Here is a 24,112-nt window from a genome sequence, read left to right as displayed (position 1 = left end):
TCTGCAACAAGCACACGTTTCTTGTTCTTTAAACAATGCTGACATGCCAAAGTCTAGGACCATGTGCAATGTATCAAAACAATACCAGTTTTCCTGGCTAAAAGCCACCACAATGAATCACCACAATGCCAAAGTTCTCGTTAAAAACCTTACTACCAACAGTGATAATTCGGTAGATTCAGGTGCCTCAGTGTCTCCCATTCAACCTTGTCTTCTTTTGAAGATTTGTTGGGAATGGGCAACACAAAACAACTTTCTGAGGTTCCCTGGATGCATTCACAAAGGTCTTGTTTCAATGTCACTTCCCAAAGTGAAACAACTATTTCCACTGATAGATGACTTTTGAGTTCTTCATCTCACATAAACAGCACTTTAGTCCCACGACCAAAACAATGTTATTTTCCACATATTTGCCTTCCTTTTTTTCCCTCCTCCCTACACCCTGGCTTCTAGATTTAAATGTTTTCTGACTTCACTGGCAGGGTTCATACTACACTTTCCATGAGAGAGGCAAAATACTGCTCAATAGTGATTTATTTTCATTGGTTCCAAATGGTCATTTTCTGCGGGGTGGAATCCAAGATGGGTATGTTTTTTCAGAGAGTTTACAGCAGCAGTCAGATCCCCTTGCAACTCTACCTTATACATGACTACTGACCACTGACATCTTCCTGTTGAGTATCTTCGGCAACCACGTCCTGTTTTGCACTTTACAGCCTCCAGAGAAAGTGCCATAGTGGAATACACATGCGGATACACAAGGGAATGTGTGACTGCACTCACCCCCTGCTGCAGTAAGTCAACCTGCCATTAACACGCCAATAGAACGGCCTCATTAGCCGACAAACAACACCCACTGACCTGCTTTCACTAGGGACAGTATATCGCATCATCTCTGAAACTCTTAAACTTCACATTGAAAAGGAGAAGAAAATAAAATGATGCTGAACATATATTCAGAGCTGCCGATCACTGCTCAAAGCCTGCACGTTCGCATGCCGCTCATCATGGAAAACAAATCTTGTGATGAGATCTTTGGTTGCAGCGTTTCGATGAAAGCACGCTAGACCACATCACTTTTCCCTTCACCTCACTCCGAAAAGGAAAATTACTTAGCAGAAAAGAGTCTGCTGAATTTCCAACACTCAGACCGCGAGCCGAAAAGCCTCCTTTTAACTCTGGGCACGAGAATGAGTGCTGGTGTCTAAGGGGGTGATTTAACGCCGATACACGCCGCGATGCGAGCGAGCGAGCGAGCGCACACTGCCGCGCGTCCGACTCAGGCGTGGTGAGGTTGTTGCTCTTGCCTGTCATCTGGCGGGGAACGAGCCTGACCTCGCCGAAAGCGTTATTTTAGGGGAACACGCTCGGGAAAGTGATTCTCCTTTTCATCCCGTGGCCACATTGTGCCCCGACGGCAAGGTTTAGCAACGCGGGCAAAACACGCATGTGGCTCATTGCACAGAAAAAGGGAGGCCTCGCTCCGAGCCCCCGCCTCGCCCGCACACACTTCTCCCTCCCGAGCCCCCCGGCACCGCGGTCCGCTCGCCACCCCCTCGCCCTCCCCAAGCCCCGCAAGCCCCCCGCCTCTCTGCCCTCTCCCCGGGCTGCGCCCGCCTTTGTGTCCGCCCGGGGCCGGGGAGCGGCACAAAGCCGGGGCGCCTCCGGCCGCCGTCCCCCGTCCGCAGACAAAGGCGCGGGGAGGGGCGGCGAGGCGAAGCCCGGGTCCGGCCCCGCGGGGAGGGGGCGGCGGCGCCCCCGCCGGCCCTGTCAGTCAGCCATGTTGGGGTACCCACGGCGGCGCCCCCTCCTCGCCGACCCCCGGCGGCGCGGCGCTGCGCTGCGCTGCCCCGCGACACCTCCCGGTGGTGCCGGGCGGAGAAGGCGGCCGGCGCGGGAATCCCGCTCTGACCTCTGCCGTGTCCCTCAGCCTCGCCGACATCCAGCACGCACAGCCCGGGCGCCGCGCTCCCCGCTCCTACAGCGCCGCCATCTTGCTTCCTTCTGCTCCTTGGCGAGCGCGGCCGGGCCCCCGCATCAATATGCGCGCGGCGCCCTGACGTCGGCGCCCGCCCCGCGCACCGCCCCGCGCGCGCGGCACGGCTCCCCCCGGCCCCCCCCAGCGCGCGGCGCGGGGGCGCCCCCAGCACCGTCACCGGCGCCGTCCCTGTTCCCGACCGCGCGGGGCTTTTTTCCCGGCTGCTGACGCTCTTTCGGCCTTTTGGGGATTCCCCCCCGCCCTCTTGTCCCCCCACCCGCCTCTTCTGCTTTCGCCGGGGGGTTCGCGGGACACGGCGGGGCGCAGGGTACCGCCCTCCAGCGCCAGCCCCCGCCACCCCCCGTGGGACGCCCCCCGTCCCGCATCCCTCCCGTCCGCGGGGGCCGGCGGCGCTTTCCCACGGCCCCGAGAGCCCGTCTGCTATCCCCGGGCTGTTCTCTCCCGGGGGTGCAGCTTGGTAGTGCTCGGTAGCCGGCTGACAGCGTAAAAGAAAAGCCAAGAAAGAAAAGGGGGGGGGGGGGGAATCGACAAAATCTCCTCAGGCTTCCAGGCTTCCCCAAAATGAAGCCCTGTCCCCGCAGACACTGGGCTGCCAGGGAGGGATTGCTCAGCACGGGATGAGCTGGACACCCAGCTCGGGAGCGCCTGCAGCCCCGCGGCTCGGTGCGTGACGAGAGGGACTAGCGGCACCATTCCCAAACTATGGGCTCGTGGCTTGCCCCAGGAGAAACCGTGTTGTGCCCGCGACAGCTGGAGCCGCAGAAGGAGGTCCGGCTGCCGTTCCCAGCCCCGCAGCCCCGAGAGCGGAGGTTGGTGCCCCCCGAGCCTGCCAGCCCCCGCCGGCGGCGGACAGGTTCCCGCTGCCATCCCCTCCGTGCGCCGCTCACCACCTTTCACCGGGGGAGCTGGAGCTCTTCCAGCTGGGCAGCTGCGGGGAGCAGAAGTAAAAGTATGCAAAATCGCCTCTCTGGGAACCGGCGGTGGGCTTTCACACCGCCGAAACACCGCGCGGAGTCCCGAGCGCCGGATGAAGCCGAGGGCCTCCCCTCCAGCGGGTCCCTCTACTTCCCGCTGCGCCAAATAGAGCAGCCTTCAGGCTGCTTTCCTCCGGCCTGCCCGGGACGCGTGCGGGGCCAGGGAGGATTTTAGGAGAGCATTAGTTTCACGGCCAGACCCTCTCCCCCTCTCCGGTGTGTCCTTCACCCCGGGGGGTGTCAGGAGAAGGTCTACAAGCGCTGCGTTCATCAGTGGTGCCCAAGAGATGCTGAATCCCCATCTGTCCCCTGCCTGGCAAAGGCAAGCTGGTGAAAACGGGCTTCAGCAAGATGACAAATCCGGTGCATTTGATGCAGATCAGAGTGATTTCTAGGAAGTTCAGGTCATCACTGAATAATTTGTTTTTCATATTATAGTTTGTTCTCTGAGTTTTGGTTTTACTTTAATTTCTGTGAAACATTTCAGAAGCACACTAGAGATAAAAGTTTGCCCTTACAACTTGTTAAAACAGCTCTGTGATGGTGGCAGAGTGTCAGATCTGTACCTTTGCAAGGCAGCTCGTTCTCCCCAGCCCTTGGAAAGGTGCTGGGCTGGCTAGCCCTATTCTGTAGGAAAATGCATGGCGTTTCTGACAAAGATGTTTGTGTTTACTTCTGCAGAGCCGATTTCTGCAGCATTTCGTGCAGCCTAAAGCTATGCAAATAGACTTAGATCTCTCTCTTTTTGGAAAAGTAAATGAAGCAAAAAATGGTCAAGGCCTGCCTCAATTTTGCCTTTTTAATTTTTTTTTTGTGTGTGTGCTTTCACAACACTTGCTTGATTTCCAGCAGCCTTTAATCAGTGTTTAAAACTCTTTGAAGTTTGCCTGTTTTATTAAAGCCTGGGACTGCCTTTTCCCCTGGTGTGGCACATCCAGCTGACATTACAAGGAACGAACATGCTCAGCCTCTCAGTGGGTTCAAAGTGCTGTCTGGTCCCTGAGCTGCTCTTACGGCACTGTAGACACCTCCATCCTCTGCACCGTCTTGTTCTGCCTAACCAGGACTCGGCGTTGACAGGGTTTGGCAGGGCCTCTCTCTCTGTGCTTTTCTCCAGCAATTTGCATTGCGCTGGGAGAGATGACCGTCCTTTGCATGGCTCAGATCCTTCCCGTGCCCGTGAGCCCTCTGTGGCTGCAAAAGGCAGGTGGCTGGTTTTGGCAGGAGACTGTTGCATCGGAGCAAAGACCTATCTTCCCTTTGCATGAGCAAGCAGCTGCAAACGTGGGTAACTGATGGGGTGGGTAAAATAGAAAAAAAAAAAAAGAAAGAAAAAAATTCAACAAGCACCAACCCAAAAACCACAAGCAGGAGTTTGAAACTGAGCTGGGATTCTTTTTGTTTTCTGACTGTATTCCTGTGCTGAAGATAAGGGACCACTCATGCATGTGTTACCTGCACGTATGAATGTGAGAAACGTGTGCATTTTTTAAATGCTTCTTGACAAAGGTGTGGTTCCATTCCCTATTCTTTTCTCTCTCTCACTCTCTCCCTCTTTAAACTTTACTGCCCTAATGACAGGCTGTTGTAATCACCAGGCTCAATAAACCCAGGAGCAGTCCTGCTGAACCAGCAGTACTGTCTTGCCTCCCGGAGCACAGGGCACATTTACCGGAGCCTCCCCTGCCCTGCCAGCTTGTGCTCAGCTATCTTGACCTACAAACCTCCTAAGTGACCCAGTGCCATCCCGTAGTCCTGCTACATTTTGACAAACTGCAGGATATTTTGGCTTCCAAAGCAATGTCTTTCTGTTGTGCATGCCTCTGTCAAATGTAGCGTGCTCTGCAATCATGTTACTTGGTATCTGTTAGCAGCCTGATGGGAGGGGCATGAACCTAAATTCTCCCTTGGAGTAGTTCTGTTTGCTTCAATGTATTTATTGGATGAGAAATTTTGACCCATTTTGCTTTGCTGTATCTATCAAACGGGGAGAAAAGTGACCGAACATGACCACGGTGAGAAGGGACATAAAAACCCCCACACCTTTTCACCCTTAAAGAGTTGGGGGCAGAAAGCTTTTTAGCTCTCAAACATCCTGTTCCCTGACTTAAGTTGTATGCATTTCTCAAAGCAAGTATCTGCTGTAGAAAGCAGATATGCAGCTTCCTTGGAAATGTGCTGAAATGCACTTAGCTCAAACAGTGTTCTGGAGCTGATTCTAGAGCTATCCCAGCCACACCATTTTTCATGGGCAAAACATCAGGTAAAAAGCATCCTGCAGTTAGAGCATTTGTGTGTACAGTGTGTAATTGTGCACAATTAATCCAGCGGTTTCAAAGAGCATGGGCCTTGCCCTTTGCTAGAGAAAAAGCTCACCATGAAGGATGTCGGGGTGGCCAGGACGAGAGTTGCAGCCAGTTTCCTCCTAAAGCTGCAGTGAGCAAACCTGACTGACTTACTGAAGGAATGTAACATAGTTGGCCTCCTCAAAGCCCCAAACAAAACATCCAGAGAGACATACAGTGCAGATAATATTTCATCCTGTATCCCACATTGCAGAATTTGTATTAACTACCCCCTTTGCATAGCTTGCAGGGACAAATTGAACTCTGACTTAGAAATTCTGTGCAAAAACCAGTTCAGAGCCATAATTTAATTGTTTCTACTGAGACTTCAGCTTTTCATATTGTTTTTATCCATGTTGTCTTGCCCCCATAATAAAGTGTGAACAGCTATTGAGGTGAAAGGAAAGAAATTTTCTAGATAGCCCATTTCACCTCCTTGAGCAAACCTCTGGAGCCCAGAGGACTGTCTGCTGTGACATGATAGGCCTGCAGAAAATCTCTCATGTCCTTTCTCCACACAGATAGTTGTCTCTGTCATGAGGGACACTGATATCTCATGGACCCATGTCCAGATCACAGCAGCATCCACCAGAAGCCCTAGAGGGACACAGTGAGGGAAAGGCAACAAGTCCAGTTCAGTGAGCTATTGTTTTGTTTTGGTTAATACTTTCAGAAGGGCTCTTTCAGGTCCTGAGAAATCTGCTCATTCACGAGCTTGAGAGTCCAGCCTAGAACTGAGGGATCACACTGATGCTGGGGCTGCAGCCATGCCAACAGGCAGTGGGAGGTGGCCCTGCCAGACTCACATTAATGACAGGATCCCACCTCACTTTTTTGCCCTGAATTTATCAAAGACCACTATTTGTCATTTCTTTGCGTTCCTAGCCTGGTCAGAAAGGGGCTTTTCCAGGACTGCACAGATGAGTTGTTGCAGAGGAAATGTGTGGGAAGCCCAGTTTTGTTTGTTTGTTTGGGAGTGAGGTGCCCAGTGGCTGACATGCCTGCAGGGGTGATATCAATGCTGTGATGTGTTGTCTGCCCAGTGCTGTCATTCTGTGGGTGGGAGATGTGTGTTTCCTAAGAGATATAAATGGCTCAGTTTTTAAACCCTTGGCTTTTGCCAGTGGGTGTAGGTGTCTTTGTGCTGCTCTTCAGTGTTTATGGCTCTAAGGTGACTGTAGCCATGTGATTGCTTAGGCATTTTTGGCTGGAAAGCCTGAATTTTGGCACCCTAGATATTTGCTAGGCAATTCCTGCCCCCAGGATCATGGCTGGGATGAATGCCCTGGGGCAGTGGAGGAGAGGTAAGGGAGGCTTAAACATAGGTGAAGCAGGAGGATGCTTTCTGAAGGTACAACTTGTCCTTTTGGGGTCCCAGGCTTGCTTTTTCATGGTTGTAGGAGTAAAATCTCGAATCCTCCATGCAAGAGAAGCAGAAACTCTACTCAAGGGATGTAGGGAAAGGTCTGGGCTGAGAAATGGACACTGGGTCTGTGGTTACTCCTGATGAGTGGTGTTTCACTTACTGACTTCTGGTAATAACCTTCCAAGAAAGGGCCAGAAGCTGACCTGCAAAGGAAGAGCACTCAGCAGTGTGTATAGATCCTGGATGCAACTGAGTTGGTGACATTCAGGATCAAAGTCAATTCTTCCTGCTCTGCTCATCCCACTCCCCAGCCTGCCAGCATTTCTCATGTATGTCCACTCCTGGACTGCAGCACCTTTGGGAAGGCAGCAAAGCTGGGAAAATAAGTGCATCAACCCAGTACCACAGACCAACATAAGCAGAGGGGCAGGAGCAGAACAGATGGTTGCCCTTCCTCAAAACACCTCCCTGTGAGCAGAGGGCAACCAGTCTCACTCCATCAGTCAGGCTTGCTGTGGCTGAATGTTCTCCCACAGGCAAATCCCTGTCACAGCAAAGTGTGGTGAGCTGTGCTGTGTTTCTGTCAAGTGCATTACGCAGCCATCAGGTGGTTCAAAGCCATGCCATCAGTCAATCCAGCTCTGGGGAGGAAAGCTGTGCTTTTAGCCCTCTGAAGAATCATTGGGCAATGATGTGCGACCAGGACTGCTCCACCAGTGTCAGGCTCTGTATGTGACAATGTGCATCTCTCACTGACTTTCTGGGCTAGAGCAACATTTGGTAGCTGTATCTATCCATTCTCTGATTGTTGGAGGAATTAAAATCCTTTGATAACCCCTGAACTGTGAGCATTTTGCTGCTGCATGAATAGTTGAGGGCTCAGGTGGACTGAGCAGGTAGGGCAGCATACAGCTGCCAAATCCTTTACTGATGTTTTTCCCCTGCCTTCTCTACTGATGTTTGGTTTTCTCCTTATCTTCAAGGCCTTCCACAGCATTGTGGGTGTCATCCTGGCATGGATCCTTATGTGCTGCCCATGGGGTCTGCTGCACTGCTCGGTATCACCTCTCTTGTTGGCAGCTCTTGCCCTGTGGCTCCGCAGCAGCATTAAGGGAGCAGGCAGGTGGATGAGGCCATGGAGTCTCCTGTGTGCTCTTCCTAGTCTCTGCTGGTGGCAGTGATGGAGGGGGATCCCTTGCATATGATGAGTCCTCAGTAGCAGTGTGAGCAGAGCCTGTGTGAAGTGGGGCTGGAGAGGCTTTTGTGGGAGTTTGGTGCTTCTGTTGCTGGATATCAAGTAGTGCTCACTCTGCCTTCTCAGCTTTACCAAAAAGTGTCCCAGTTTGAACGGTGGCTTGTTTTCAAGGGCCTCTCTCTCCTCTGTCCCTGAACGTGACTTTTGCTTGACTACAAATTGAACAGGATGGATGGAGGGCTAAATTCCTACAGCTGCTGGGCCCTGAGAGGGGCTCAGTGTCTTTTCTCCTTGGAAACTGATTCCACATTCCTCAGAAAATCATGGTAGAAGATGAAGAAGTGACTGAGCACTGATCTCCTGAAACCACATTTTCAAATTAGGTGCCTGAAAACGGGCTCCCCATGTCTGTACCCCTGAGGAAGGGTGGCTGTGTTCCGGGTGAGCTTGATGTCTGCTGGTGACACTAGTGACAGTCTCAGTTATCAGTACTGGTCCCTTTCAGTTACATATTTTCCAATGTATGTATTCAAACATACAGCTTTAGGTATCAGGAATTTGGTCATTTTCTACAGTTCATCTCTCAATTAGGAAGGAAGAGGTCTTGCTGTTAACTGAGAGAAGTCGGGGATATATGCCACTTTCTGCAGTGCAGCCTGTGATTTCCTGGCATATAATGAAAGGTGGCTCCTAAGAAAGTCTTGCAAAGGGAAAGGTGCCAAGGGAAAACTAGAAAGGACTGATGAAACAGTTAAACAGGCTGATACACAGACACCTGGGATGTGATACGGCAAATGCCAGTCTTTGGAAGGAGCCTTAGCTGTGTGCCTGGGCAGGAGCTGGGAAAGGCAGGGGCTGCAAGGTTGTGTGACTCAAAGAGCTTTACCTTTTCATTTTTAATCATTTGCCTTTTTAACAAGCTCAGTAGGACTTTACTGGTTGGTTTCCATTCTCCCAGTGCATCCAGATGAGAAGCCCAAACCTAATCATGGGGTTGCCATTGCCCTGAGACTCAGAAATTCTCAGCCCTTGAGCAGAAGTGTCATGTTTGTTCATACTCTCAGTGCAGGCACAATTATATTGAGTTAAATTCTGCTTAAATCAATTTTACCCTGTAAATGAAAGCTATATGCAAAGCTAACTGCTTTGCAGCATGCATTTAAGCAGCTAAACAGTATTCAAAAGCAATGTAAATGCGTGCGTGCCCGTGATCTCTTTAGTGTGGATTTTCTAATCTAGAGGTGATGTATAAAGAAGATAAATGTTGTAGCTGTCTTTGTCTCTTTTGATTTCCTTCTACTGGCAGAGCAGTTTGTCTGTGGTCCTAGCTGAGCTGTCAGCTTGCTTTGATTTTTTCTTATATGCCTGCTACTGGTTTGGGCAGTGAGTCAGCACCATAGCTCCTTGGGGGCAAGACACCTGGGGGCAAGACACCTGAGGAATCTCCCGTTTGGACACAAACTGGCAGTAGCCTGGGGTTTTGCAGCTCAAGGAAGGATCTGTGCATCCAGTCCTTTTTCTGTGGGTAAATGTGGGGATGTTGCATACAGTTGCCCTTCTCCCCTTCTTCAAAAAGCTGTTGAGAAGCTCTGCTGAAAGATGCAAACATACATCAGAGCCACAATCACTGCATGATATTAAAAGGTGCATTTTTATTTCGGGATCTGAAGAACAAGAAGAGTAGACTGTCAGGGCTTGGCAGCTATGAGGTACCAGCAGAAGCCCTTGCCACCCTGAGCAGCTTAAAAACACCACAAATTCTCTCTTCTTTGAGGAAGAGGCAGCTGCCTTCCTGGCTCATTGGGTCAGCTTTCACTATCACAAGTTTTCCTCTGTCATCGAAATGTACTGACCTGTGCCCCTTTCTGGCTGGCAGCGGGGTGATGCAGGTGGAATTTGCTTTTGGTCACTGGCATCAGCAGGTACTTTGAGTCAGGGCTGAGGCCTGGAGGCCAAAGTGTGTTCAGTGGTCAGCCTTAAACTGGCAACACGCACCTTTGCATGCAGCCCCTGCCTCTAATGTAGTATGCTCCTCTCAAAATGAAAAATAGCTGCAGTGCTTCTTGGTGGTGACAACCTGCCCTGTCTTCTGCTTCCCTTAATGGGATGTTGGGAGATGAGGAAAAAAAATTTTATGAAGCTGGTTAAAAAAAAATATATATAGCTGTTGAGATGATCTCTGCCATGCTAATTCCATCTCTGAAAAATTAGGAGACATATTAAAAAGTAATTGCTCTGATAGAAGAAGGTTGTCTATGAGCGAGGACTCTGACTGCCACAGAGCCTGCAATGTATTTATCTTATTTCCTTCCAGGAAAAAGCTGTGAATGAGCTCTCCACCTCTGTGGCAGGATCCTCAGTTTTCTGGAGTATCAAGGGAGTGGGGATGCTTGGAGGTCCCTAAACTGAAGCACCTTAAGGGGCATGAATTTTAGAGGATATTTGTTTGGCATTTTCAGAAAATTCAACTGCTGGGTGCTTTCAGGACATCTCAAATTAGGGACTCATGGACTTTATGAGATTATTACTTCCAGTCCTACTTTGCCTGGCTCTTCTATTTGTAAATAAGAACACTAATACCCTTATCAGCAGAGGGATTTAGGAAAGATAAATAGATTCAGTTTTAATTCCTTCAGAAATCGTGCCAGAAGTACAGAAAATAAACAGAAGTATTTGAATACTCAGCACTGAAGCAAACCAGGATTTAACAGGCACCACAGAGACTCTGGGGGACAGATTACAGCTTGGAAAGATGGATATGGAAGGGCATGGCTGATTTAGGAAAACTAAGCAGAGAAAACAGGGGTTAAATTTTGTGACAAATACTGGGAAAGGCTGTTCTTTATCTGACATTCGTGAGGAAGCAAGAGGAAGATTTATTGAATGACTTTGGAGACAGATAAAGATGAAAGAGAGGGGGGTGTCAAGAGGAGGGTTGTTACTTGATGGGAAGGGAGATGTTTAGGAAGGTGCTGCACAAGCAGCTGCTGAGCAGTCACCCTCTGGCAGTGAAGGGCACCTGCCCTCTTACCATGGGTCCCCAGGAGGGGCACAATCTTGGCATCAGCAGAACAGGAGCCAGCAGCCGAATGGTGCTGTCCAAGGGCAAAGTGTGCCCCACAGCGTGTTTGCCGTGGGGAGGCATCCTCTGGTGTTCACTGCTTGGTGAAGCTTCAGATGGAGACATGCAGCCAGCTGGAGAGCTGTGCTTCCAGTAATATATTAGAGGAGGGAGTTCAGAGATGGTTTGCAGGAATGACAGCTTATACAGCAAAGCTCTCCCCCAAGCAGAAGGGTTTGGAATTGCTGAATTTGGATTTTGGCAGCTGTGAGGACATGGTAAGTCATCTGCTCCATGTTAAATTCTGTTAAAATGCTGAGCGTCAATTGTCTTTCACATCCTCTGGAAATAAAGCAAGAAAAACCTGGGCTAATGGGCAGAAATGCACATCTATTGCCAGGACAATAATTTCTGACTGTAAAGATTCTTCTGCACTTAAAGAAGTTGCCTGGAGGCAGGGCAGGGTCTGTCAGGAAATATCTACCCATCTGAGGCCAAGGATGGATCAGAAACCACCTACAGTCCTTCACAGACTGATATTTCCATTTTGCCAAGAAAATGATGGACTTTTTTAAGAGTCTCAGGAAGAACAACAGTGTCCCACTTGGAGACCATGCAGAAAATAAAATCTGGGTGCTTGGAGTAAGATAAATAGTGGAGATGTGCCATTTGCTGGCCTGTCCACACTTGGAGAGTTAGAGAACACATTGTCACAGGTGAAGGAGGGGGCATAACTTGCTCTTTGCTAGGATGCCAGGGAGTGGACTGAACCTGGAATATTGAAATATACATTAAAAAATATGGCTGATTGTAAACCAAGGAGTGACTTGAATGGAAAATGTTCTTTAATGTATAGAGATGACAGCCCAACAAAACCAAGCTTCAAAAGTCTTTAAAACTACTTAAATACAGCAGAAATAGGTAAATGTAAAGTCAAGGAAATAAAATTCTTATGGGGAATACAAGGAGGAGGGGACATTCAAAGTACTTAATGGAAAGTTTTACCCGTTGGAAGGTGGAAGACTGTGGTGTTGCATCCAAATGATGCTAACAGGTTGGGAAGGGTTTGGAGAGGATCTGAAAGCTTCCCATCAGTTTCTGACCTTTTGTTTTGAGGTCAGAAAAACTTGTCTCCCTCTGAGAGATGCAAATAAATTTAATCCATTTATTTTAAGAAAGGCAAGATTAAGGTCACGGTCCTCAAATGTCGACAAAAGCAAATGTTCTCTGTTGCAGTGGGGATCCTGCAACACGCATATATCAAACCAGGAGTCCCGTGGAAAGGAAATATATACGGACAGACGGATTCTTGCTAGCTGTTTCAGAGAGATGTTTATTTCTCCAGCCGCATGGCCGGAGCTCTGCTGAGGAACTGTTCCAGTCACGGGACCAAGGGTCCTTCTGCCCGCGCAGGGAACACAAACCAACCAATGGGAACGAGGCTGAGCAGGGGCAGGGAAGCCCCGTGTCTGTGCCCTCAGGGCCCCTCTCCCAGGGCTACACGGCGGGGGAGGGACCCCAACACCTCACCCGTTTTATTTTAATAAAAGGAGAATGAAAACAACTGGATAAACATAACAAGAACAGTTTCAAAACAAAACAAGCCACCCTCCTGAGTCTTTAAATGTCCAAACAGATTCTCTGGAACATCTTAGGGCTGACAGAAGGGAGACAGAATTCTCTGAGCATGCTTTGTGGGGAAACTGAGGCAGGAGAGGGTTTAACTTCTTCCCTCCCCCTTTTCATCCCCCACTCGGCATTGGAAAGGGATTTTTGGGGAAACAATTGGCAAAAGCATGGTTTTGTGAGGGAAACCATGGATGAAAAAACGGATTGGGAATACACTGGGGGTAATAGGACATAGGGTAAAAGGGAAAGGTGGGATTAGGAAAGGGAGACTGTAAGGGGGACTTACAATGGAGATACTGTCTAACATGACTACGATTTTTTGCATATATACTGCCTTTTACAGGAACACCATCAGGCCCAGTGACCTGCGATGCTTGTAACCCTTTTCTCCCTAGTACAATATTAAATTCCACCACCTCTCCATCTCCCAAGCTTGGGATGCATTTTTCAGGGTTATTCTTTTTAATAGCAGTTCTACGCACGAATATGTCTTGCTGGTTGTCACACCTTGTTATAAAACCATAATTTTGCTTAACATTATACCATTTTACTATCCCTAAGGTCTTAGTTACTATGATCTTTTTCCGAGTGGCTGCTGTTTTCTGTCTCGCTGCGTCTTTGCTCTCTCCTTCGGTCGCTCCCGTGTTGGAATTGTCGGGGCTGCTCGTGCCTGCGCGCTCTTCCCGGCGTCGCGTTCGGGGCTGCGCGGGCCGGGCCGGGCCGCGCCGCTCAGTTCTCCGTGCGTCGCCTCCTCTGGTCGCAGCTTCGCTGCCGATGCCGGGCGCTGCATCCACGTCTCGGCCGGGCCCCCGAGCGACGACCCCCCCGCGCCCTGCTCCAGCGCGCGTCTCGGCTGGGCGCGGCTCCGTTCCACCGCCGCTGCCGCCAGCCGCCGCCCGCGCGCCGCCCCTCTCGGTCGGGCGTTCCCGGGGCTCGCTCCACCACGCGCTGCACAGGGCCGGGCGGGCACCGCCGGCTCCCGCCGCTCCCGCCGCGCCTCGCTCCACCACCGACATTGCAGCTCGCGTGGCTCCGCCCGCACGCGGGAACTGCCTCGCTGCTGCTCGCAGAGCGCTCGGTGCACGTGGCCTGGGCCGCACGGTCCCTGCGCCAGGACACAGCTGACATCGCTCAACAGTCTCGGTAACTAAATAATATTCACGAAAATATTCTTCCATCGGCATATATTTTGACTCCAGTATTAACTGTGTCCAAACGGTTTTCCAAAAGCCCTTGGTAAGAATTAAATCCCAAGAAACATAGAAAAAGTTCTTAAACAACCATGCCAGGAAGTGTTTCAGTTCTTTCTGAGCTTGAATCAAGCTAAAATTTACAAATCGTTGTTCAAGAATCGTTTTAAGTTTAAGATAAATGTCCATATGCGGCTCGGAGAGCCAAGAGTCTTCCCACGGTTCCTCCATAGTTTAGATATGGAATAGCAAAGCAAAACCAAGAAGAGGAATCCAAAGTTTCCAGGGTTTACTCACACAAATCAGTCGCTTAGGGATCGGGGATCGTTCTGCCCGCATTCTCCACCATTTGTTGCAGTGGGGATCCTGCAACACGCATATATCAAACCAGGAGTCCCGTGGAAAGGAAATATATACGGACAGACAGATTCTTGATAGCTGTTTCAGAGAGATGTTTATTTCTCCAGCCGCATGGCCGGAGCTCTGCTGAGGAACTGTTCCAGTCACGGGACCAAGGGTCCTTCTGCCCGCGCAGGGAACACAAACCAACCAATGGGAACGAGGCTGAGCAGGGGCAGGGAAGCCCCGTGTCTGTGCCCTCAGGGCCCCTCTCCCAGGGCTACACGGCGGGGGAGGGACCCCAACAGTTCTCAGCAGCTGCAAGTTCTTTAATCAATCAGACAAAGACAAAACAAAACACAGTAGATGAAGGCTAAAGCTAGAGAAATTCAGCCTGAAATGTTCTCATTTTTAAGATCAAGTGGCATTTTTTTCTTAAATTGTGGAATAATTTAGCAGGGGAAGTGGCAGAGCCTTTCCATCGAGGGTTTGTCTAAAAGATGCGTAATGGTGCTTTAGCTGGTTACCTAAAGGCTGTGCTGTGTGGGAAGTCAAAAAAGATGATTGTGTGGCCCAGTTTAGTCTGTGGATCACACTTTTAAGCCATTTGTGTGTTTACTGTGATGAAAGCATGACACAAACCTGAAGATTTCTGCCCTGTTGTTGGAAGTCTATTCAGAGAGCAGACGCCTGGCATTCCAAAGTGGAGAGATAAAGTCAAGATGTCCCATGCAAAAGAATTGTAATGGTATTAATTTCATAGTTCTTCCAGGGCTTTTGAATCCAGGTATTGACAGAGGAGTCAAGAGAGGTGGCTGCTAGACCACTAGGGAGCTCATGAAGCTCTTGCATGTGTCCTGCTTATCAAAGAAACTGCGGGCTATTGCTGTGGGGCTCCTGTGGCTTTGACTGTTTCAGCTGACTGTCTTTCCCTGCCAGAACTCTTCTTAATTTTCAAGCGAGAAATAAAAGGGTGCTCCATCTGAGGGAGGTCAAGAGAGCAACAAGTTTATGAAAAGGGCAGGACTCAAATTAATAAATGTGGGTGGGATGGAGATAGTGAGGTGCAGTTGTCTTTCACATCTAGTCACCCATGTTAATCTGTCCTAATTGCATTAGAGAGAACGAACAGGCAGCAGAGCTGATGTTTGCTGAGGCTGATGTTTGTAACAGCTCTGGGCATCTGGTGGGAGATTTCACCAGGTCAGCTGCACTGAGGGCAAAGATGCCGATCGCAAGCGAAGGCAGACACCACCTGTGCATGTGTACATATGTCTGTACTAGGTTAGTGACAGGAATGTAATCATACGTAGGCATAAATGCTCTCAGGAAAGACAGCTTGAAAATTTGATTAATATAATGCACCTTCACTCCAAACTTAGGTGAGACCCACACTTTGCATGTTGAAAAACAAGCTCTTCATTTCTCATTTCCTCCTCTTACGTTTTGAACATGATGTTTTCCCAGCAGATAACATTCATCCTGTCCCTTACAGTGTGCTGGCTCTTTCGTACTGTTCTTCTCTGGCAAAGCTTTTGAGCAATGAATTGTGTCATCAAAGCTTCAGAGCAGATCAGAGTGTGAGTCTCACTGAGGACAAACTTTCCTGAGGCAAGGAGGGGAAGATCTGGTCTGGGAGCTGAATTTAAGTACATAGGCACTTTAAAGTCAGGGGAGCAATGTCAGAGAGTGACGGTGTGACCCAGCCTGCCCGGGCTTTAACGCACCAAATTGAAGAGAGCAGCGCAGCTCCCGGTTGCAAGAGGGGCAATTTAGGAAGGGATTTCCCTGAAGAGACAGGTAGCCCTAGGCAGGAGAAACCTCTTGTGTTCTTTTGGTGCTTTTTGCAGGATTTCAATGGCATTAAATCCCTCTGAGTCCTGCAGGTGTGTTTTTTCTCCCGAAGTAATGCTTTTTGGTGGAAAATTGCCTATAAAATGTCCATCCTTTGAGAGTACAATCTGGGGAGTTGACTTTTGATTGTTAATTTTGTCAATGTATTTATTTTGCATTAAGGTGTGAAAAACATATATTTACAAGAAAGCAGCCACCGAGATAGTCAGTAAAAGCCTTGATGGTGTCTCTCAGTTTTGAACAGAAAGTGATGTTCTCTGAATGTCAAAGCCAACCCAAATCAGCACAAACAATCGTTAAGTCATTAGCAAAGACTGTGAATGCCAGTAGTCCTAATATTAAGCCTTCTGGTGCTCTCCCTGGAATTGTCTGACTCGATTGCATCCTGTTACACTTGCAATCTGCTTTCTGCTATCGGAAGATAGGCTGGCAGATGTATAAATTCTCATTTAGAAAAATCTGAGAGCACTTCATTTGGGACATTTTGGGGTTTTCTCTGGCTTTTTTTCTTGTTCTGACAAAATGTTATGGTTCCCAGAGGGCAGCCTGGGGGCGGGCTTGTTCTCCCTTGGGGCTGAACAGCAACAGCTTGCTTTTGGGCTGGTACAGTCAACAGCAGGGACAGCTGAGAGGAAAGGTGAGCCTTATTAGGTGTGGGAGACGTCAGTGTGCTGCTCCCACCTCCATCCTCATCCTCTGTCCCTGTCTGTTATTGGGTTTGTTTTCCGAGGAGACATGGGAGAAGGAGATGCCAGCGTTTCCGCAGCCCAGAGAGGCACAAGCCTTTTTAGGGGGTTTTGTGGCACAAGGAGGCAGCATGAGAGACGTGGGGGGAGCTAGGTGTCATGGAGCTGAGATTTGGGCTAGGCACAAGGATAAACTTAAATCTTCCTGGGGAGAGTGAGGTGAAGTTGTTCTTCTAACATGATCAGGGAAGTTCTTCCTCCTCAAACTATTGCGCTCCTCCTCCTGACACAAAACACGGGGGAGCAGGAAGAGCCCCCTCTTCCGATCAGCCCCTCCTGCAGCCATTTGTGCAATCCTGACCCTCGGGACCACATCCCAGTGCTGTGGTGAGTCACTACTGAGTGAACAGGGCTCCCCCCGAGCCTCCCACCCTCCTCCCCGTCACCTCCTCTTTGCCGGGATGTTTGCTGGAGACACCTGGCAGCACTGGCCCCTGCAGTCGCCTTTCAGTCTCATGGAAGATTTCCCTGTGCAAACTTCCCCGGCTGCCCGAGGTGAGAAGCTGCTGCTGCCAGCGGCACTGCTTGGCACCTGCCATTTTGGCATCCACAGGTGTGAGACACCGCAGGGGATGCCAGCTACTTACACAGCCTGTGGTGGCATTAAACACTAATTCATTTACTCCGTTTTACTACAGGCAAGGCATTTCCAGAGGGTTTAAAATGTGCAGGGACATGAATTTCCCCTCCTGAATGCTTATGTGTAAGTCTCTCATTTGCACAACTGTGAAGGTGTCAGGAGGTTTCCTGTAGGATTTGGCTGGGATGCCGACCCTGAGGGCAGCTTTTGCATCCTTGGGTCTGCTATGCGGGAAGGATGTTTAGATGTGGGCAACCTTCATACAAACACTATCTGCCCAGCTGCTGGATTTGGGAGACTTTGTCCTGAGGGAATATTTTCTAATTTTTGGTCATGGCTCCATGACATAATGAACTGTAACCATGTCCTGGCATATCTATCTGTATACAAATCATTAACCTAGTGTGAGAAAAATCATTTGCCCAGCAAGGTTTAGCTCCTTGGTGCTGCTTTGCACTACTAAATTCTATAAGCAAATAAAGCCTGACAACCTCATTTTTGTCTGTAATGAACCACAGCTATCCTATTGACTGCCTCCTGAGAGAGGGCTGCACACATCCCCCGTCGAGGAGCGCCATCACATGTGCCTAAGCCGTGCTGAGGACTTGAGGAATGCTTTGGTGAGCATATTTCCTCCATGGAAGATGCTTTTTTGGATGGGGCTGGGAAGCCACAAGATGCAGATACATCCCAGCTGATGGCAAATCCTTTGACCTGGTTCCCACCAACATGTGAAAACTGTCCTCCCTCATTCTTTCAGTTCTGTGTGCTGGGGGCAGGCCTGGCCTGGGGGCTGGTCCCCATGTGTGTGGTGGAAAGGAGAACTGCTGGGTGGTTTGGGGCAGTTTGGTTTAATCTCATCTGCCGAAAGCAATCTCAGGGGAGGCTGAGGAGACAAACGAATGCCGGGCTTGCCTCATGTCTCCCAGTGAGACACACACTAAATCCTCAGACAGATGTAGGAAGCCTAGGAGAACCAAAGGACGTTTTGGTAGATACTCTGAAGTGCTCCAGGAGCAAAGTTAGGACCACCAGTTGAACAGCAGGCTAATGACTTCAAAATACAGCCTCAACATGCTCTTCTCAGGCAGCCCACAAATCTCTTGCTTCCTCTGCTCTGCAAAGAACCGGACCGAAACACTGGAAAAGTGGCTACTGCATGTCTCTCCCACCTCTCTTCCCATCTCCTTTTGGCTCTGTTGGGAAAGAGGGGTGCTGGTGGTGCTTTCCCTGCCACAGCTGAGCCTCCAGCTGCGTGGGCAGGTGTGGGGACTGCACACCTGCCACCGTGCCTACAGGCCAAGTTTGTTCCTTGCAGCATCTGTTTGGGGAGGAAATGGCTCCTGCCGCAGAAAGGGGCTTCATAAGGAAGGGGCAAAGGGGAGTTATGTCACTGCCAGCTCCCCTCCAAGGAAGTAGAGATCTCAGGAGCACCACCAAACACTTCCAGGGAACTTAATCCTCTCCTCAGAGACAGCAGAGGAGACAGTGGCTGGACCAAGACCTGCTGGCAAGGTTCAGGATGAGAAATAGCTTATGTGCCCTGAGGGGAAACTCCTCTCCCTTCTCCAGGTGACAAGTTTATGACATGTGGCTAAAGGATGCTCAGTTTCTCAGAAGTCACAAACATCCCTCAGTGCCAAGAGCTGCCAAATTACGTGTACTGTCTCTGGGTACACATACGACGTACGTATGTGCGTATCTATGCAGATTTATATGCCCACACGTATGCATGTGTATGACGTGCACCCAAAACTTCTATCAGTGAACAGGGTTTGACTCGGTGGCATAGAGATGTCACATCATGGCATACGTTCCCCACCATCCGTGGCTTCCTCCCTCCCTCCTGCGAGCTTTAGGGTGGTCTCCTCCAGTGTGTGGGTGCAGGGGCTCAGCAGCACTGTCTTTGGCACCAGCTGCTTCCCGTGGTGCTGCTCTGAGTCAGCACAGGTGGCAGATGATTCATCTCCAGCATCAGTATGATGCTCATCTGCACAGTCTCAGGTTAGATGTGTTTTTTTTCTATATTTTTCTTTTTTTCAATGGCAAGATGATTAATCTCCTTGTGCTAGTACTTCAAAAGCTTCAGTCCCGGGGGCACTGTTTTATGTGGTTGGTCTTCTAAAGAAAATTGTGCCACCACTTCCCTTCCTCTGTGCTAAGCTGCACTGTCGGGGTTTTTGAGCTTTGCTCCTTCCTTTCATGTTGACTTATGGTTGGCTTTTTGTGGCATCCGGATAGCATTAGCTATTCAGGAGTGATAATTCTCCTTGCCACCTCATCCCTAATAATTTAGGAGGGCAGTGATTACCATGGCATCCTCCAGTCTCACTCCTGCAGGACTTGGTCTAAAGATGGTGAAATGGTTTGGCTGAAAATGTCTTACACAGCCTCCTCAGCTGCCTCTCCCTGGATTGAGTGGGCATGGGGAAGGAAACCCAAATGCTCGCCCAGTGTGAAAAAACACATACTCAGCTTTTAGCAGCGCAGAGGTGAAACCTTTCCAGCTGCTGGCAATGATAGGTATTAGTCCTCAGCCATAATTGCTGGCTCCTGAAGTGGAGAGAAAGAGCTGCTGGAGGTAATGGGAATGAGGGGCATGAGGGCTTTAAACTGGGTATTTCCAAGCACTGGCTGGAGATGGACAAGAGGACATCAAAGAGTCACAGGATTGGTCCAGAGAGAGAACTTTGAAAGTGCTGATACATCCAGAGGAAGGAAATACCCTTTCTTCCAGGAAGAAAATATCCCCATGAATGCGGAAAAGGGGGACAGTGAGGGAGGGGGTAAGGTCCAGTCCGTAGCATGGATGCAGCAGAGACCACATGGGTTTCTGGCTTTGATTTTGATTTTAATGTTTCTTGAAAAATAGTAATAGTTTCTCAGAATACTCTGGCAGGTGTGAAATATGTCTTCACCACAGATATGTTTTCACTGTTTGTGGTATTCCCTCTGAAGTGGGCTGTAAAAAACCTGCCTTTCTAATTGAATTTTTGTGTAGATGGAGAAGGTGCAATCTAAGATAATTAATGCTAATTAATTATTGCATGGTCAAATGAGCAGGAAATGCATATAGAAACTTGAAAAAAATTAATTATATGAAAATAGGATAATTGCTTGTGTGTTCAGATACACATTTATCTGGGCAAGCATATACTCAGCATTTTAAAAAGGGTTACTGTAGGACAAAAAAAAAAGCTGTGAAGAGAAAACATTTCCTAAAAGACTCCCTATTGCATATTAAGAAAACCCCAAAGGTAGCAAAAAATAGATGAAGTTAAGAAGAGGCTAGTTTCAGTATCACTTGCTTTTGAAAGGGAAAACACTGACATCACACAGCCTACTGCACTCTCACCATACAAACACACCTGGCCTCTGAATGTAGCCATTGTTGAAAAAAAAAAACCAGAAAAGGCTAAATTTTGATAATTTGTCTCAGTGTGCAGCGCTTTGTTTTGTAAGGAACCACAGTGAGGCTGGAGAAAGCAAGGTGAGAAGGCTGACGGGTGAGTGGCTGAGACCCATGGGATGGGAGAGTGCCGAGGCAAACTGATGGTTTTTACATCTGCCACAACTTGGCCCTAATACCCATTACAGCTGCAGCAGGCAGAAGCTGGTTTCCTTACAAATACAAAAATACTTGCTTAGAAAGTCTCCAGAGCTCTCAGGATCCAGGTTTTCTTCCCATATGTTTTTTTCCCTGTCAGCTCCCTGACTGTAGCACATGATGAAGTGCTCCTCCTTAGCAGCCAAGGCTGGGCTCAGAGCTGGTGGAGGCAGGAGGAGATGGTGGCTGCAGCCTGGGAAACTGGGGCTCCCTAAAGGGACCTGTGGGGTTCGCCTCCCTCTCTCTACAGGCACTTGTGTGTAGGTAGAACAGCACTACATTGCTAAGCAGGTGCACCACCTCCAGGGTTACTGGTGGGTTGGGTGGGACAGTTTGTGATGGAAAATCTGTCCAGGGAGCATGAGATGGACTCCCAGGAGAGAGAGATTTAAAATATAAACCTTTATAGCCAAAATTTCTCACTTTCTCCCTGTTCCTCATCCAAGGATTCTGATTTTAGATAGTTTATTGAAAAAGCAAGCTTGCCAAAGGTTTGCAAAAAATTGCTTGGTGGGAAATCTAATTTTATCCTGAAAGTGTGTTTGATTCAGAAATTCATCCTAACCCTGGTCTGAAGACTTGCAGTGCCAAGACACGTGTTTATCTGCTTACAGCTTTCCTCTGAGAAGCAAGTGATAGGAAGATGACCAGAGCTTGGACCTTTCTCCGAGGAAGACCACCACAGTTTGCTGTTGGTGCACCTTAGTACTAACTTTCTATCATCTTTGGACAAAAAGAAAGAAAGGTGGAGGAGCTATCCTTGGAAATGGATAGTGGGCTCAACATTTTCTGGGATTTGCTCTTGTCCAGAGGGCTGGAGGAGGAGCTCAGCGCTGCACCTAAAAGCGTAATCAAGTCCTCAAAAATATCTAACAGCTAAATTCTCATCTCTGAAAGGCTGCAGCAACACTGATTTGGGATTCATCGAATATCAGGTATCAGGTTGGCTTCCAGGAAGTGGGTGGATGAAAGTGTGAGGGGGAGTGTATGATTTGTATTAAATTAGAAATAATCAGTTAAGCCAATAGTGGTTCCAGGGAGCCCCAGCAGACCATTTCCAGTAATTGATTTTTTTGGGAGCCCCGCCGATACATCTTTTTTTTGTTTTATAATGGATCTGTCCCATGATGATTAAATAAGCAGTTTCTCTAGCAATTACATCCTCTCTGAAATGACAGTTTCATGGCTTAGAAGTTACTGGGAGCAGCTGTGATCATCGAGCCTGTGCAGTTTACACCGCTGGGGCAGTCCCACCTCATCCCTCCAACACCCCCATCCCTCTCATCTTCATCTGTCCCCACTGCTTGAGCCCCACGCTCTGTCCTCTGTGCTTGCACATGAGAACCTCATTGCAACACTGTAAATGTGACATAAAGATGGCAAATGCCTCCCACCCTGGCCCCAGCACAAGGGCCATGCCTGGTCTCTTGTTGGGCGCTGAAGCCTGCGGGGTGGGAAGGGAGGTGTTGGCAGATGTGGGGGTGACTGTGGAGTGCAGGAGTTGGGGCAGTCATCTCGTTTCTCACCTGGAACCTCGGCATTTGGTGACACTGGGGACCTAGTGGTGCTGGGCAGTAGCTCAGGCAGGAGTGGCTTGTCCTCTCTCAGCAGCCATAGGGGTCATGAGCATTTGCAGTTGGAGGTGTGACCACTCATGGAGGAAGGCTCTCCATCTGCATGTGGGGCCAAATGTGACACAGAAAGATGATCTGGATGTTGATGTTGTACCCTGCTCTGCTTCAAGGTGTGTTTTGGGCATACCTAGCAGATAACAGACATATTTCTGCTATTCTATTCTATTGTATTTAAAAGTGCCTCCTTAACTGTAATAGTTAATAGACCATGATTAACCACTTTCACCTTTGAGCGGGAGCTGCACAGGCACATCTTTTCCCAGAAGAAAGCTGTAAACTTGAGGGTGTGTGATGGAGACAAGTCCCTGTGGCCACTGGCCAACAGCGAATGATTACAAACCAGCAGGGCACTCACCTCCTTCAGCTTCATATAAACCGGATAATTATCCTTTGGCTTCGGTATCATCATTGCAGTGTTGGCTTGTCAAGTTGGCAGGAGCCTGCTCAGTCTAAGCAACAGGAAGTTTCCTCTGTGAATACTTAAAACTTTAATAATAATTTATTGAATAAGTAGGATGAGAGCCAGGACACTGCTGAAATGCGAGGAGTTTCCCAGGTGACTTTCCAAAATCTTTGAGATAGTAGCAGGTCCAGCTCTAAAGTTATTGAAAGGAAAGAAAATCTTCTCTAAAGAGCTTTTGGCTATTCTTCTTGCTCTCTTTCCCTCCCTCATTTATCTGGGCAAATCTCTTCAATCTGCCTTTATTTAGTGAAGTTAAGGAAACTTTTTTTTTTAATAAACTGGGTACTTCCTGAGTGATCTTGGTGGAAGAGATGGAAGAAGAGAATACAAATCACAGCACCATGTTTATTCCTGACAATGGGAGCTGTTGCTGCTAGTCCCAAGACAAACAGATAAGTCCAGTAATTATAGATAAGTGCTTTTGTTTGATCTGTATAACAATTTCTGCATTTTCAGGTAATTTCCCTTAGGCGTTCACAGGCAGGTGGGAAGCTGTTCTTATACAGTCTGTATTTTAATCTATATTCAATTGACTTCTTTACGAGAAGACAAACAACTTTCTTCCATTTTTAGGACTAAGCCTTTTCCTGAGACTGTTTATGAGCCAAAGTTATGACAGGATTTTAATATTATACTTTCTGACTTCTGCCCTTTCCTCCAAGTAAGTCAGCAAATAAAATAAAATGAAGTTGCTTCACTCTTGATTTTTCCCAGTAAAAAGACCTTCAAAATGCCCTAGCATGTTGCAAGGCCACCTTGTAATACAGAAGCCAAAAGCCCTCATGAAGATTTGTCCTAAGCCTGCTAGAAGTTATAAAAACTTCTCCAGAGAAGCGAGTGGTGTGTGAATAACTCAAACCCTTCATTTTCCTAGCCTTCAGATTCCTCTGAAAGCCCACTGGGATGTTTTCCAGAGGTATAAACAGACACAGAGGCGCTTTGCTAAATCCCATTCGCAAGCTGACATGCAATCAGAACTTCAGGGCTGCTTGCAGACATGCTCCCTTGGCCAGGAGGTTCGAAAGTGGACACGAGGTGAAGCCAGCTCCGCTATGGAGTGATGAATCCAAGCATTTGCTTTCCCACTTTCAGCTGCCTGAAACAAAGCCAAGCTGATAGGGCAGGTTTGG

The 24,112-nt window shown here is 48.7% G+C and overlaps 1 protein-coding gene across 1 annotated transcript in view; it reads right to left on the bottom strand.

The window, feature by feature from the left end:
* The window catches only part of TET2 (tet methylcytosine dioxygenase 2), a 71,677-nt gene extending 69,635 nt beyond the window's left edge, over positions 1 to 2,042 (bottom strand). Inside the window, 1 exon segment of the mRNA XM_032108384.1 lies at positions 1,913 to 2,042. Coding sequence (XP_031964275.1) covers positions 1,913 to 1,942 — 30 coding nt within the window. The 5' untranslated portion in view covers positions 1,943 to 2,042.
* Positions 2,043 to 24,112: the final 22,070 nt, after the last annotated feature.

Source organism: Corvus moneduloides, chromosome 5 (genome assembly GCF_009650955.1).
Source record: "Corvus moneduloides isolate bCorMon1 chromosome 5, bCorMon1.pri, whole genome shotgun sequence".
Taxonomy (NCBI): domain Eukaryota; kingdom Metazoa; phylum Chordata; class Aves; order Passeriformes; family Corvidae; genus Corvus; species Corvus moneduloides.
This window is presented reverse-complemented; position numbering and strand designations above follow the sequence as displayed.